The sequence below is a fragment of the Chelon labrosus genome (assembly GCF_963514085.1).
Source record: "Chelon labrosus genome assembly, chromosome: 21".
NCBI classification, from domain to species: Eukaryota; Metazoa; Chordata; class Actinopteri; order Mugiliformes; family Mugilidae; genus Chelon; species Chelon labrosus.
The window spans coordinates 18,504,585-18,517,831 of record NC_140354.1 but is presented as its reverse complement, the minus strand read 5'-3'; the positions used below and the strand labels follow the sequence as shown (position 1 = coordinate 18,517,831).

Here is a 13,247-nt window from a genome sequence, read left to right as displayed (position 1 = left end):
GGGAGGAATTAAGGCTGACCAGGAGTTTATTTGTGTAACGGGGTCGATGTCTTTGCTTGTGCAGCAGTTGTGTGTGAGAGGAGAAGATGATGTTCATTATGAGTGGTGTAATTCCTTATGGGCTTACTCAAATTAGGCTCGCCAGCTCTTTAGTAGATAGACGCCAGATTTCAGGCTCATGCTGTTGTCACGACCTGGCTCGGAAGCCATGACAGAAAACAAAGAAATGCGGTTAACCCATTCAGGCCTAAACACTCTTCTGTAAACCCCCTCTCAAAACCTGAGGTTTTTCAGAATATGTCAACACTTAAACCTTAATTTCTCAGGCTCTGTAGCAGATAAAAACATGAGATAAAAAGCATTTGACAGCTTACTTCTTTGACTTTCAACTTGACTGACTTGCTAGGGCATAATCTTCAAATGCATTTTTTTTAAAAATCAATAAACTCCAAAAATTTTGAAAATTTTGAAAATCAGTAAAGATCTATTTTTTCAATTACTTTGTCAATATCACTTCCTTCACTTGAGTCAGCCATGACGGATCGCTAGCACGGTGTTTTAAATTTTTGATCAAAACATACTCCACGTGTAGGCTTATTTCGACCAATCACAAAGCGTTTTATTAGTCACATGAGTTTAAAAAAAAAATCCCTAAGCATCTCTGTCACTCACCCAAGAATATTTCAGCCAATCACAGTGCATATAATTGGCCATGTGCCTCGAAAAAGACGACAACGCTCAAAATGACACAGGCGCGTTTGCCGGCCTTAATGGTAACTACGCATAGATGCGTGATCCGGTCTTAAAGGTAAACACGCACAGATGCATGATCCGGTCTGAATGGGTTAAACATAAAGGTCAAGTGATTTATTTAAGCAAACCAAAAGAAAGCCAACAGAACCAAAACCCATGCTGGAGGCGTCCAGGTTGAAAATGAGGGAGAGAGAGTGAGGATCGTGACTGCCAGGTCTTATAAGCTCAGGGAGACTGGCCAGGTGCCCCCAATTGCCCAAAATGAGACCTGCCCACTGAGGTACCTGTAGAAACAGACAAGACATGGGGGAAACCCAAAACAGGCCCTAGTGGCAGGTGGCCGTCACACCCCCCTTCATAAGAAGGGATTCCAATCCCAGAATCCAACCAAAATACATAATCAGGACGTTATAGAATATCCCCAGAAACCAACTAAAGTATATATAACTATAACATTTAGAAAATATTCCATAATAAGTTGCCCTATATAGGCTATTTTTTTATTTATTTTTTTCCCAATCATATAACCAACTGACCTGATGTGCTTATTTACCTCTAGCACTTGTCACACCCTCCCCCTCAGCAACCTGGTACCAAAGGAAGCACTTTAAGAGAGGAAAGGAAAAAACAAAAACAAGGACATAAAGAAATAAACATGCATCAGCAACTAAATTAAACATCGGAAGGATTAGTGACGAGGTGCTCTTGACAACGCGTCCGCCACGACGTTGTCAGAGCCTTTAATGTACCGATTGTCTAACCAGTGTGATTGTAATAGCAAGGACCAACGGATTAATCTCTGATTTGGACACTTCAGAGAGTTGAGAAAAGTTAAAGGATTGTGGTCGGTGTAGACCACCACAAGCACAACACCAGACCCCACACACACATCAAAATGTGTCAAAGCCCACACCAACTCTCAATGGTCGAATTATTTAGTTGGTAAGAATTAAACTTCCTGGAAAAGCCAAACCACCCACGTGTTAGTGGCAGAAGGAGGTTGCTCCCAACCGGCAGTTAACACACCCATCTCACTTAAATTAGCCTCCAAAATGCCTTTTACAGTGTCCTTTAACCTTTTATCAGATATCTCAATCTCATAGTGGTTCGCAATTTTTAACAATTGTTCTTTTGTGCACTTATCCAAAACTTCTTTAGTTGGAGTTTTAACAAATTCAGCCAATTTAGCCATGGTACACACAAGAGAAAAACCCAGAGTTACTTCTCACAAACAAAACAAAACGAGTGATAGCCAGGTGAACACCAAGGGCCCGTCAAGACCGCAAATAGAGCACACAATCCCCTCTAACTAAACTACCTAACCAAAAACTAACTAAACTCAACCCTAGTCTTCATGAGATTACTTGCGGTGGGTACTTACGCACTGAAAACCGCTGGTATGGGAAAGCGACCACCGGCTGGCAACAAACCCATCACCACGGCCATGCTCCCGAGACAAAGCTCTAACCGCTTTCACCCCAACACTACAAAAAAAACAAACCAGCGAAACTCAAAGGAGCAACGCTGCTAATACCTAACAGGGGAAAATGTCTCCAAAACACAGTGAACACTGACCCACACTCGCGTAATTTCAGCCAAACGCTGAACTCCACTTAATTTTCTAAACCCTGACAAATTTCCACGTCTCCACAGTGACACCACGTGTAAAACCAGCTACTCAAAGCTTCCACTTTTACACACAAAAAAAACAATGTACTTGCGTCACTTCATTCATAAAAGTCACGGACCGATTGCACAGCAAATTGTGAATGAACTTCACTTCTGGCGCCGGTCAAAGCCGGCAGCTGCTTGCAACGGCTCTTACTAGTATTACACCACAAGGTGTAAAAACTCCAAAACAGCAGTTTGACACCAGTTTATGCAATATTTTACAATTCAATCCGTGCAATATTTTTATCCTATTCTATTTCATTATTTATCTTTTATAAGCTACTATTTTTGCTCTTGTTATGTTTTATTCTGCCTTTTCTGTAAGCTGTTGTAAACTGCAATTTCTAATAAGATAAGATAAGATAATACTTTATTGTCTGTTACACAAGGTTACAGAAAATTGTCTTTGACAAGGCTCTAGTCACAAGAAAAACATTCACACAGACATATACAAACAGGACATGGGGTGTTGAGGTATCAGCTGACTGTGGTGTTCATTTTGTGCTGTTCAGTATGGCTATTGCAGAAGGGATGAAGGATTTCTTGTAGATGTTTTTACGGGCCAGTGGTACATTAAAACGCCTGCCTGATGGTAGTAGCTGGAAGGAGTGATGGAGGGGGTGGGAGTGGTCCTCTGTGATCAGGTTGGCTTTCCTGATCACAGAGCGGCTGTACAGCTCAGATACGGGGAGATGGGGGGAGCCAGTTATTTTGGCAGCATGATTCACTGTGCGTGACAGTCTTGTTTTGTGTTTGATGGTGAGTTGGTTGTACTAAATAAATAATAAAGGTAATAAAGGTTTTTCTTATTCTTCTTGTGAACGAGCGGACGAGACCCCACTTTGACACAACCTGGCTCGTAAGCCATGACAAAAAACAAAGAAACGCGGTTAAACATAAAGGTCAACTGATTTATTTAAACAAACCAAAAGAACCCATAAGAATTAATGAGATTTGAGTGTGAGGATCAGTGTGTCTGTTGATGGATGCATGATAGTGTATGTGTATTGTTGGAAGGTGCTAACATAAAACAAATAGGCCAAAGCCAACAGAACCAAAACCCATGCTGGAGGAGTCCAGGTTGAAGATGAGAGAGAGAGTGAGGATCGTGACTGCCAGGTCAAAAATGAGGTCTCCCAAAATGCGACCTGCCCACTGAGGTACCTGCAAAAACAGACAAGACAAGACAAGACAAGGGGAAAACACAAAACACGCCCTAGTGGCAGGTGGCCGTCACAGTGTCCAAACAAATATCATGGCAAATTACAGGAAGCAGCAAAAAGATTATATAAACTGTGACATGATTTATGGCGAAGGACTGATATGCTCCCAGCCCATGTGCTGTCACACTGTGGTGACACAATTGTGCGTGTCATCATAGATCACCATCTCTCTCGGCATCAAAGTAACTTCCTGTGTGGGATACAAAAAAAGAAACCGTAAAGAAAACCTCCCACCTCCAGATAAGATATGACTCCAGATTGCAGAGCGGGTGGTCCACTGCACCACTCCACCCTCAGAAGGCCCATGTCCACTCTCTGATGAATCACAACTGTTTTGGAGGCACAAGGGAGACCTACACAATATTGGGAAGATGGTCATAATGTTATGCCAGATTGGTGTAGAAATGCAGACCATTTACTACCATGTTATTGACTTTGGCATCTACTACTTCAAACGGTCTGTATTGCACAGTTATCAGTGTGATTGCCTCCTTGTTGCCTGCCGCTACCAGAAGAGTCATAGTTTCGATATGGTATTGTACTAGCTTGTTCAGAGTTCAGAGACAGTGCAAAGTATCAACACAGTTATTAAGTTTCTAGAACGATTCAATGACGCAGTCAAAGTTTCCTCTGATCACTAAGTAGTGGTTGACAGTTTAAATTATAACAGTCGTACATATTTTAGCGCACTTTGTAGTTAAATTAAACCCCATGGAGTTGTTTCCATGAACTTCAGAAGTGACCTTTCCCCCTCCCTCCCCAATGAGAAGCCAGTTGAGATTTGGACGAGTGCAGCTCAGCATCACGTTGATTTTGACCCCCTGACGTGACAATGCATTTGTGTCGAGCAAAAAGGCTAAAATTGGCAAAAATGTAATTGGAGGCAAAAGAGGAAGGAAGAAGGCCATTGAGGGAGCAAAGTTATCAGAATGGTTGCTGTAGATAGGAAGTCTGAAATGAATTCCTTTGTGACGCTGGCCAGAACATTGTCTGTTTTGGAAATAATAGGTGGCGGCAGTCTTCTTGTTTTCCAGACATCCAAACAAAAAACATGTCTGTACAGGCATTTTTTTTTCTTACAAGTGTCGCTAAAAGCAAACAAATACCGAAAAAGTGGTATGGTTGATTTCCAAGTTGGTTGTTTTGATGATTTTTGCCGACATACTGACGAGCAATGGGTGTATGTGATTGGGTGTGTATATTGATGCCAAAAGTTTGTTTGTGTGGATGTCTGGAACGTGATGGGTGTATGCGGGGTCGGATTCCATCTGAGATAACTGGCTCCTGGGATTTGCTGTCAGGGAAAAATGATGAGGAGAGGGATGAAAAGTAATTTTTATGCAACGTATGGAGTTTGAATCTAGTTTGGTTAAAAATAATCTAAAGACAAAAAAGTTGTTAAAGCTATCGCTGGGTGTGTCGAAAGCTTGTTATGCAAGAAGCGAGAAATTTGTTCTTTTTCTTGAAGTGAGCAAGAACGAGAACGAAGTTAGTTCTGGCCAGGTAATTAATACTTTTATGCGAGAAACTCAAGTACCGAACTCCTGGAAAGTCCTCATAGGCCCCTCCCACTGCAGCATACGTCACACTCGCCAAGCATTGTGGGAGACAGACGACGAGAGGCACTTTTCTTATTTTTTTCAGATGTCGGCCAGTCGTTTTGACGACTGTCTCACTGCGAATATTAGCATCTGGGAGCTCACAGAGTGGCCGCTAGAATTTCTCGCGGAGTATGTAACGGCCTTAAGGCACGGATCACACACAATACATCACATTTCATCACCTTTCCTTTAAGGGTTGCAACTTAGAATTCATCTTATCCCATATTTTTGTTTTTCGTCTTTGAATGTATGAAATGTTAAAATAAAATCTAGAACAAAATTGATCCTAATGCGACTTCTTAATAGGTTTTGTCCGATAATTTTTCAAAGACAACAAACCTGAGAATAAAAATTTATGGGCTTTTTGCATCAAAAATTTATTTATTGAGCTTTTTCACTGCCAGGGGTCGAGTTAACCGAATATTTTCCGTCATTGTTTTTTTTTTTTTTAAATGTGACGGAAAAATCTGAAGGCCATCCGTCATTTTGACAGATTGCAATTCACACCCCTGACCACTTGGTGGCGAGTGACCTTATTAATTGGCTATTGTCTCGCATTCGCAGTTTGTGTTCCAAACATCAAGGAACTTTTGTCGATGCACGATTTCCTGGTACTCCGATTTTACTGATGCACGCGTCAGAGCTCGGCTAACCATAGACATATGTGGCTAACCATAGACCATATACATATATACTATATATATGTATATATCTATGCAGCTAACGGCTACCAAAATGGAATTTGCATACCACTGAAGCACTTTAACGCTATGGTACCGTCTAAGAACTGTTTATGCTAGCAGTCTCGCTACGAGTACGGACAAGACGTGTCGGCAGCTTAAGCTTTTTTTTTTTTGTTACCATTTAAAGTCAATACTGTTCTGAAAAAAGTACTTAAAGTTAATGAAACTTTAATGAAAATTAAATGCTATTGAATATGTCTTTATTTTCATTTTAAAAAATTAAAGTGACGGGTACAAATAGATTATGACGGGATTTGTATGACCTTGTCAGTCAAAATGATCGACAACGAAAAAGTCTAGCGCAACCTCTGTTCACTGCATAAAAGATCCAGTTAGACATTGGATGTCACCATTTTAGCACGTCACTTAATAACTTAATAACCTTGGATGTCAACTTTGCATGTCATGAAATGAAAGCTTATGAAGCCTTTGAGGCTGCAGACCTTTGTACACAGTTCATAAAGTGTTTTCTCAGCAGTTGTATATTTATATATATATTTACTGTACTTTTTGGGTTCATGTATATGTATGGAAGGAAACATAAGTCTTCCTACATGTAGCCAGAACTCATTGCAAGTATGAACCGGGTTGTGGTCAGGATGAACAAGTTGGCTTCTTTTCTTTTGTGAGGGAAGGACATGTGTGTGGGTGTAAGTTTAAAATTTTCTGTCAGTGCAACGTGACACTAAAACTGAAAATCCCACAGGAAGTGATGCAAGTGTGAAACTATGTCCTGCTTCATGTCCACATGTTTGTGAAGTGAAAATGAAAATGATGTCACCCTTTACCCTGAGGGTGTCCTGTGGTGGCTGTTGTTAGTGGGGGGCCTTTGGGTCTGAGTGGGGGCAGAGGCCTATGTGGCTCAGGCTTGTTCCAGTGCATCCCACAGATACTTGATCAGTTTGGGATCTAGTGATTTTTTGTGTGTGTATCTGTGTCCTGCTGGGGATGGCTGCTGCCATCAAGGAGTGTCATTGCTATGAGGTGGGGGTGCCTGGTGAATGAATGCCAGGTCCAAAAGTTTCCCAGCAGAACACTGAATTGTCACAAGATGGTCAATGTTATTTACTTCTCCGTCTCTTCGTCAGATCGGTGTATATAACACTAGTGTTTGTTTTCTACAGTGCATTTCTGCTGACAGTTCACAGAGTATCAGCTGGTTTCAAAATAAATAGATAACGTAACCATTATTAAACGCCCACTCTAATGTCGTAAGGTCTATGAGGTGATTTCCTCATGTTTGACAAAAGTCCCCTTGAATCCCACTGTTGAAGAAATTAACCAATTCAGTGCACGCAGCATGGTGAGAAAGGAGGCAGGTGGTTTTCCCCTTTGCTGATTCTCTGAAGTGAGGCTTGTCTGAGCACACTCTTTCTTTGTACTAATACTATAAATAGAAATGGAAGAGGGCACTGCATCCTGTTGCAGTGTCCATACTGACAGACTAATGATGTTTATTGCTGTATTTCAAATCAACATTACAAAGTTCCCAACAAAGACATGATGATTTGCAGTTTTCAGAGGCAGTCACATTAACACATTTCAGTTTAAGACTCCATTGAAACCAGAAAAGGCTCTCAGATATCAGGCTCTCAGATAAAGGTAGCATAGGCTACTCTTATTAACCTTTAACACCCTAATGTCCACCTGGATATTTCTTTGCATAATTTGACTATTAAAAAAGTCAGAATACCATATTTCCATAATACCATGTACTTTCCATATCTGGCAGTTATTTATAATTTACTGCATTTTAAAAGAGTCTAATAACCTTCCAGGAGAGGCACGAGTGAAATTATCGTAATGACACCATATTGGGTTATAGCAGTGGTTTCCAAACTTTCTCTGCTGGGCCCCCCTTTGGTATATAAGAAAATCTTCACGACCCCCCCCCCCCCCCCCCCCAGATTCATTCCATCTAGAGGGTGACACGGGAATCAGTTGTCGCTCCCATCCCATCCCGAGCCCACAAAAACACTCCTGTCATATCCCGATCACATGACTGCCCCCCCAAAAAATCCTGTCCCGCAAAATCCCGACAGAAAGACTCCCAAATCCCGTCCCGCTCCCTGTGTTGTTATCTAAAGCTGGGCGCACTCACCGCATTGCAGTAATTTTTTTTAATTTAATCTCTGGCTCCGTCCCGCTCCTGTTAATTATTTGCTCTATCCCGTCCCTATCACATTACCAACAGTGAAATTGACACCCGTACCGAGGGACTCCCGCGAGAATACCGTGACCCGCGGGAGTCCCGAAAAATTGTCACCCTCTAATTCCATCCGAGCCTTGCGCCCCCCCTGCAATGGCTCTGCGCCCCCCCCAGGGGTCGCACCCCCCACTTTGGGAACCACTGGGTTATAGAAACCACTGGATTGTTTCCCAGTGGCGCAAACCGTGACATAATTACGGTAATCCAAAGTGCGCAAAGGTGCTGCCAGCGCCGCGTTCGGTTTTAAAGAGTTAACAGTTTGGTAACAGGATAAATGAAAAGAAAATCGCATTGGTTAGCGTAGTGACGTTAGCATTTAGCTATTCAGTGTCAAAGCAAGAAACTGATGTCGAGGTATGGAATGAGCTAATTGGCCAGCCCATCAGGGTTTTAGTACCCAATTCTACCCGGGAGAGACAATTTAAATTTTTACGTAGGCTGTATGTTAGCCCAGAGGCCAGACTCAGAATGTACCCGGCCTTGTCTAAATTTTGTTTACTGTTTATGGAGCTGTCCCTATATCCGGCGGCAGCAGCTCAAACTCCTCTTCCAACGCCAATTGCGTCTTGATCCAAAGACTTGCTTGCTTTGGCTCAGAGATGAGCTCCCTGCGGATTTACATAATAAAGATCTCCTGCACATTCTGCTGCATTGTGCCAGAAAATTAATCCTGGTCTTGTGGATTTCCGATAAAGCCCCGCCTCTTAATTAGTGGTTAAAAAGTCTGTCTATTATCATGCCATTTGAAGCGTTCTCTGCGGCACTCTATTGTTTGATTATTTAGGCTTCAATGCCTCTCAAACGACCTCTCGTTGACCTGGGCTGGGTACAGGACACAGCCTCATGGCGTGTCTATTGTCCAAAAAAACAAAAGCTAAAACTACCTAGCTAAAACCTGGACCTGTTCGGTTCTTGAAGACGTTCCATCCAGTTCTAAATGACTGGTTGGATGTTTTTTCTTAGGACCATCTGTAGGTTGTGCCCACCTGTAACTCACACTAGGTACTGGGGTTTGGTAGTGTGATAATAACTCTGACCTGTAAGAGACAACAACTTACATCCTGAACATGCTTTCCATTGATCTGACTGCACACTGACAGGGTTGGAATAGTGTTCGACCCCCTTGTGGTAATTTTCCATCGCAGCTGGGCCACGTCCAATTTTAGATAGGTCAGGATGTTGCTCTACAAGTGAAACCCAGTCAGAGGTAAAGAGTACACAAGGTGTCCGGAGACGGAAAGACAAGTAAACGACTCTAACTTGACTTGATGTCATTTCCCCACTGTGGGCTAAATTTAAAATGATTATGTTTTGCCACTTGGACAACAATGTGAGCATGCATGAAGTTCCCATGATAACAATTCCCACTACTACATGTATTAGAGTGGATTTGGCACAAATTAAAACACTGGGTGTGTTTGGACTGATTCATCACCTTGCCTCAATAAAACAGACGTTGTGTTATTGTAATGCATCCTAGCCAAACAGGTATGTATGTGTCGGTAATATGACAATATGCACAATGGCACGTTTGAAAGCAGTGTTGGTATGCTCACGCTTTATCCTTTGTTGTTGGTATGCTCACGGTTTATCTTTTGTTAAAACAACTGGCTTCCTTCCTCGGGAGTTTTTAACCGCCGCTCCCTTCCCCCCTCGCGCTTATCAAAATCCATCACGTGAAACGAGCACGTTGGTCTTTTTGTTTGAGGTGTTCCAATCACTTTATCGGGTCTTGCGCCAGGGTGCATGTGCTGGACCTGAACAAATCACAACGAAGTTATGAGGGACAATGGGGTAATTCCCTGAAACCCATTTCCTGTTTCGTTTTACGGTTTCCTGACTCCACAAATTATACATTAGCAGTGATCCCCCATCAAACAAAACTGCTGCTCGTTCCGTGTGAGAACATAGTGAGGTCAGTGTCAGAAGATCTAAAGAGTGATGATGGTGTTGTTCCCCGTGTCCCCAGCTTTAAAGATAGATCACGCTGTGAACAATGGGACAGTTTCTTATCAAAGCTGGGTTTCCTGTGACTGAGCACGCTTAATCACCTCATCATCTAAACATTAGGGCTGTCAAAATCCAAAATCCATCCTCGTGATTAATCAGATTAAAAAGTTTAATGCAATTACCCCTTCTGCGCTGAAGATGGGTTAATGGTGTCAAAGTGCTTTCATCCAAATTCAAGCCAAGTCCATGTTTAACATATGTCTTCCTGTCTCTTTCCTTTGTCTGTCAGGTCCAGACTCAGGCCTGCAGCTCCCTGGTTGTTGCTCAGGCGCTTGCAGATGATGTGGACTGCCACGTGTTTCCCTTCAGAGAGTTCGGGAAAGGACGGATCAAGAAGTGTCGGATCAGCCCGGACGCCTTCATACAGATCAGCCTGCAGCTGGCGTACTACAGGGTAAAGCTGTCACAGACACTCATCACAAACTGGCTACAACGACTTGCTGGTAAAAAATAATCCAAGTTTATAGGTGAAGTGTTGATGTGTTGGTTTAATATCACACCGTCCATTCATGCCTCTGAAACTGAAGGGCGGAAGTAAATATTGACTCTTGGGCGTGTGCCCACTTAGGCACATTCCTTCAGACTCCACAGTGCATGTTAATGTTAAAACGACTCACTCCATGCTTCTCTTATTCGTCCTACTTCCAGTAATGTAATTCAATCCCATCTTGTGTTACAATTATCACTGTAGTGACGCCTGTTGACTCATCCAGTGTCACTCCTGATTACATCTGGTCTCCTTCTCCTAACAGCTACCATTTCAAAGAATATACTATGCCTCAGCCGTAAGCTTCGAGAACACCCCTGCTTGGCGACGGGAAACCATCAAAACCAACAGTTTCGTTTTCTTCAGACTTATTATAAAATTTATGAAGAACACTCCATTCACCTCGACCATTTCCGGACACGTAACCCCTTCAAAACTCATGTGCTCGGGCAAATTTCCACTTAACCTGAGACTTTGAATACCACCGTGACTTAATTTGAAGGAAACCACAACCCTCAAGAGTAGAGATGCACCGATTTATCGGCTGGTGACCGGAATCGGCCGATTTTCACGTGATCGGCCATGACCGGAGACCGGCCGGTCAGTCTGACATATGCTGATTTTTTGCCGGTCAAATGCACTCGGGCGCCGCATGATTTACATCGCGCAACATCAGCATCACACGCAGGCCAGCTGACAGTCTTGCCTGGGCCCGGGACGAGATAATCTTAGATACCCCCCCCCCCCCCCCCCCCCCGCGCTCCACTGTGACCTTCTCTCTCTTCTCTCAACGGTAGCCTGACTCTGTCCCTCCGCTCCGGGACAGCGGGCCCCTCCCGCATCACTCTCTCTGTCACCTGACTGCAGCCAGATCTCTCATCCTCTCTGACGGAGCTACCAAACTCAACTGTTTCTGTCAAAGATAACGTGTTGTGTCGGGCTTTTATACAAGCTAATGGACGTTAACATTAGAGCTAGCCTGTTAGCTTACGTTACAAGGCTGGTAAACGTTGGCTGCGCTGTTTCTAACCTACGTTCACCTTACTAGTCCCAGCTTCACCGTCACCACCTTTTTTTAAATATTTGTTAAGAAAATCTTTAAGGCCTCTATTTTCTTCTCTTTTCTATATATTTATATATTATTTTATTTCCATTACCTGTTTTCCCTGTTTTCATACAGAAGTTTAGTTTGCTATATATCACATTTCTTTAGTTGGATATTGGATATGAAAAGAAAGAAATGGTTCTTCGGTTGGTTCGTAATTTATATAGTTCTATTTTTATAGTGATAGCGATTATCTGTTCAAAAAATGTTCTATTAAAGAAAAGATAATATTAATATTCTATTAAAGAAGAGAAAATAAATCTTTGTGTGTGTTGTAAAGTGGTTAGAAAAAATGAAATCGGAATCGGCTAAAATCGGTATCGGCAGGTCAAACTCAATGAAAAATCGGAAATCGGAATCAGCCGGGAAAATTGTAATCGGTGCATCTCTACTCAAGAGTCAATAAAAGAGGTCATGGGTAGACACTTTCTGAAGGTGGGACCCAAATCAGACATCATGAAGTCTGAAGACGCTCTCAGTTGGCACAGATTTGTGTGTGAGCGTAAAAGTCTGAAACCAACTACACTGTAAAAAAAAAAAAAAAAAAAACGTAATCAAACGTTTACTGATTCGAAAACTCTCGTCAGCTTTAAACGTCCATGGAGACGCGTTGCACAATTTGGACTTCCTGAATGTGTGTTTCACCTTCCAGATGTCCAGATGTATGTCTCTGATTCTGTTAGCTGGTTTCGATTTATTTTGTTGATTGAAACATGTGCCATGATGCAATAGACTACAACAGAGGAAGAAAATAATCATGAAGTGTGTAAAAATGGCTCATTAAACCATTTATTCAACACCAGAGCTGCCAATATCCGCATAGTCCCAAAAAACAACAGCGCCAGTCAATTACCAGAGTGTCAGAGTTCTACAAATTACAAGATATTTGTAGAATGAGAATCAAGCGTTTTATCCCAGAAACGTGTCCTCAAATCACAAAGCAGATCTGTTTGGCCATGTTTTTCCTTCATTTCCTGTTTATCATTACATCGGTCTCTCTTATCTCTGTATTTGTGTTGAACTCCTTCCTCCCCCTTTATGTCTTCGATTTGTGTGCTGGACATGCCTGTCTCCAGTGCTACAGGCTCAGTGTTTGGAGAAATGTCAGACAGTATGTTTGCGTCTCTTTTAACTCCGCCTACTTCTCTCCACCTCCTCTTACGTGTCTGTCCCACAGGATCGCAGTGGTTTTTGTCTGACTTATGAGGCGTCAATGACCCGTCTGTTCAGGGAGGGCCGGACGGAGACGGTGCGATCCTGCTCCAACGAAAGCTGTGCCTTCATCAGAGCTTTCGAGGGTGGAGAGGTAAGAATCACTCCTCACGGAAATAGCTTCCCCAACTCTGATCCAAACGTGGCACAGCACGGGATTAAAATTTATGAGTCTAATGTTAACTCTACGCTTGTGCTCCATGCCAAATAGTGCTCTTTGGGAGAGTGTTGTA

The 13,247-nt window shown here is 42.5% G+C and overlaps 1 protein-coding gene across 2 annotated transcripts in view; it reads left to right on the top strand.

The window, feature by feature from the left end:
• The window catches only part of cpt1a2b (carnitine palmitoyltransferase 1A2b), a 73,403-nt gene that overhangs the window by 48,810 nt on the left and 11,346 nt on the right, over positions 1 to 13,247 (top strand). For both annotated transcript variants that reach the window (XM_084571530.1, XM_084571531.1), the window contains 2 exons: positions 10,440 to 10,604; positions 12,980 to 13,108. In XM_084571530.1, coding sequence (XP_084427656.1) covers positions 10,440 to 10,604; positions 12,980 to 13,108 — 294 coding nt within the window. The remainder of the gene's footprint in view (positions 1 to 10,439; positions 10,605 to 12,979; positions 13,109 to 13,247) is intronic.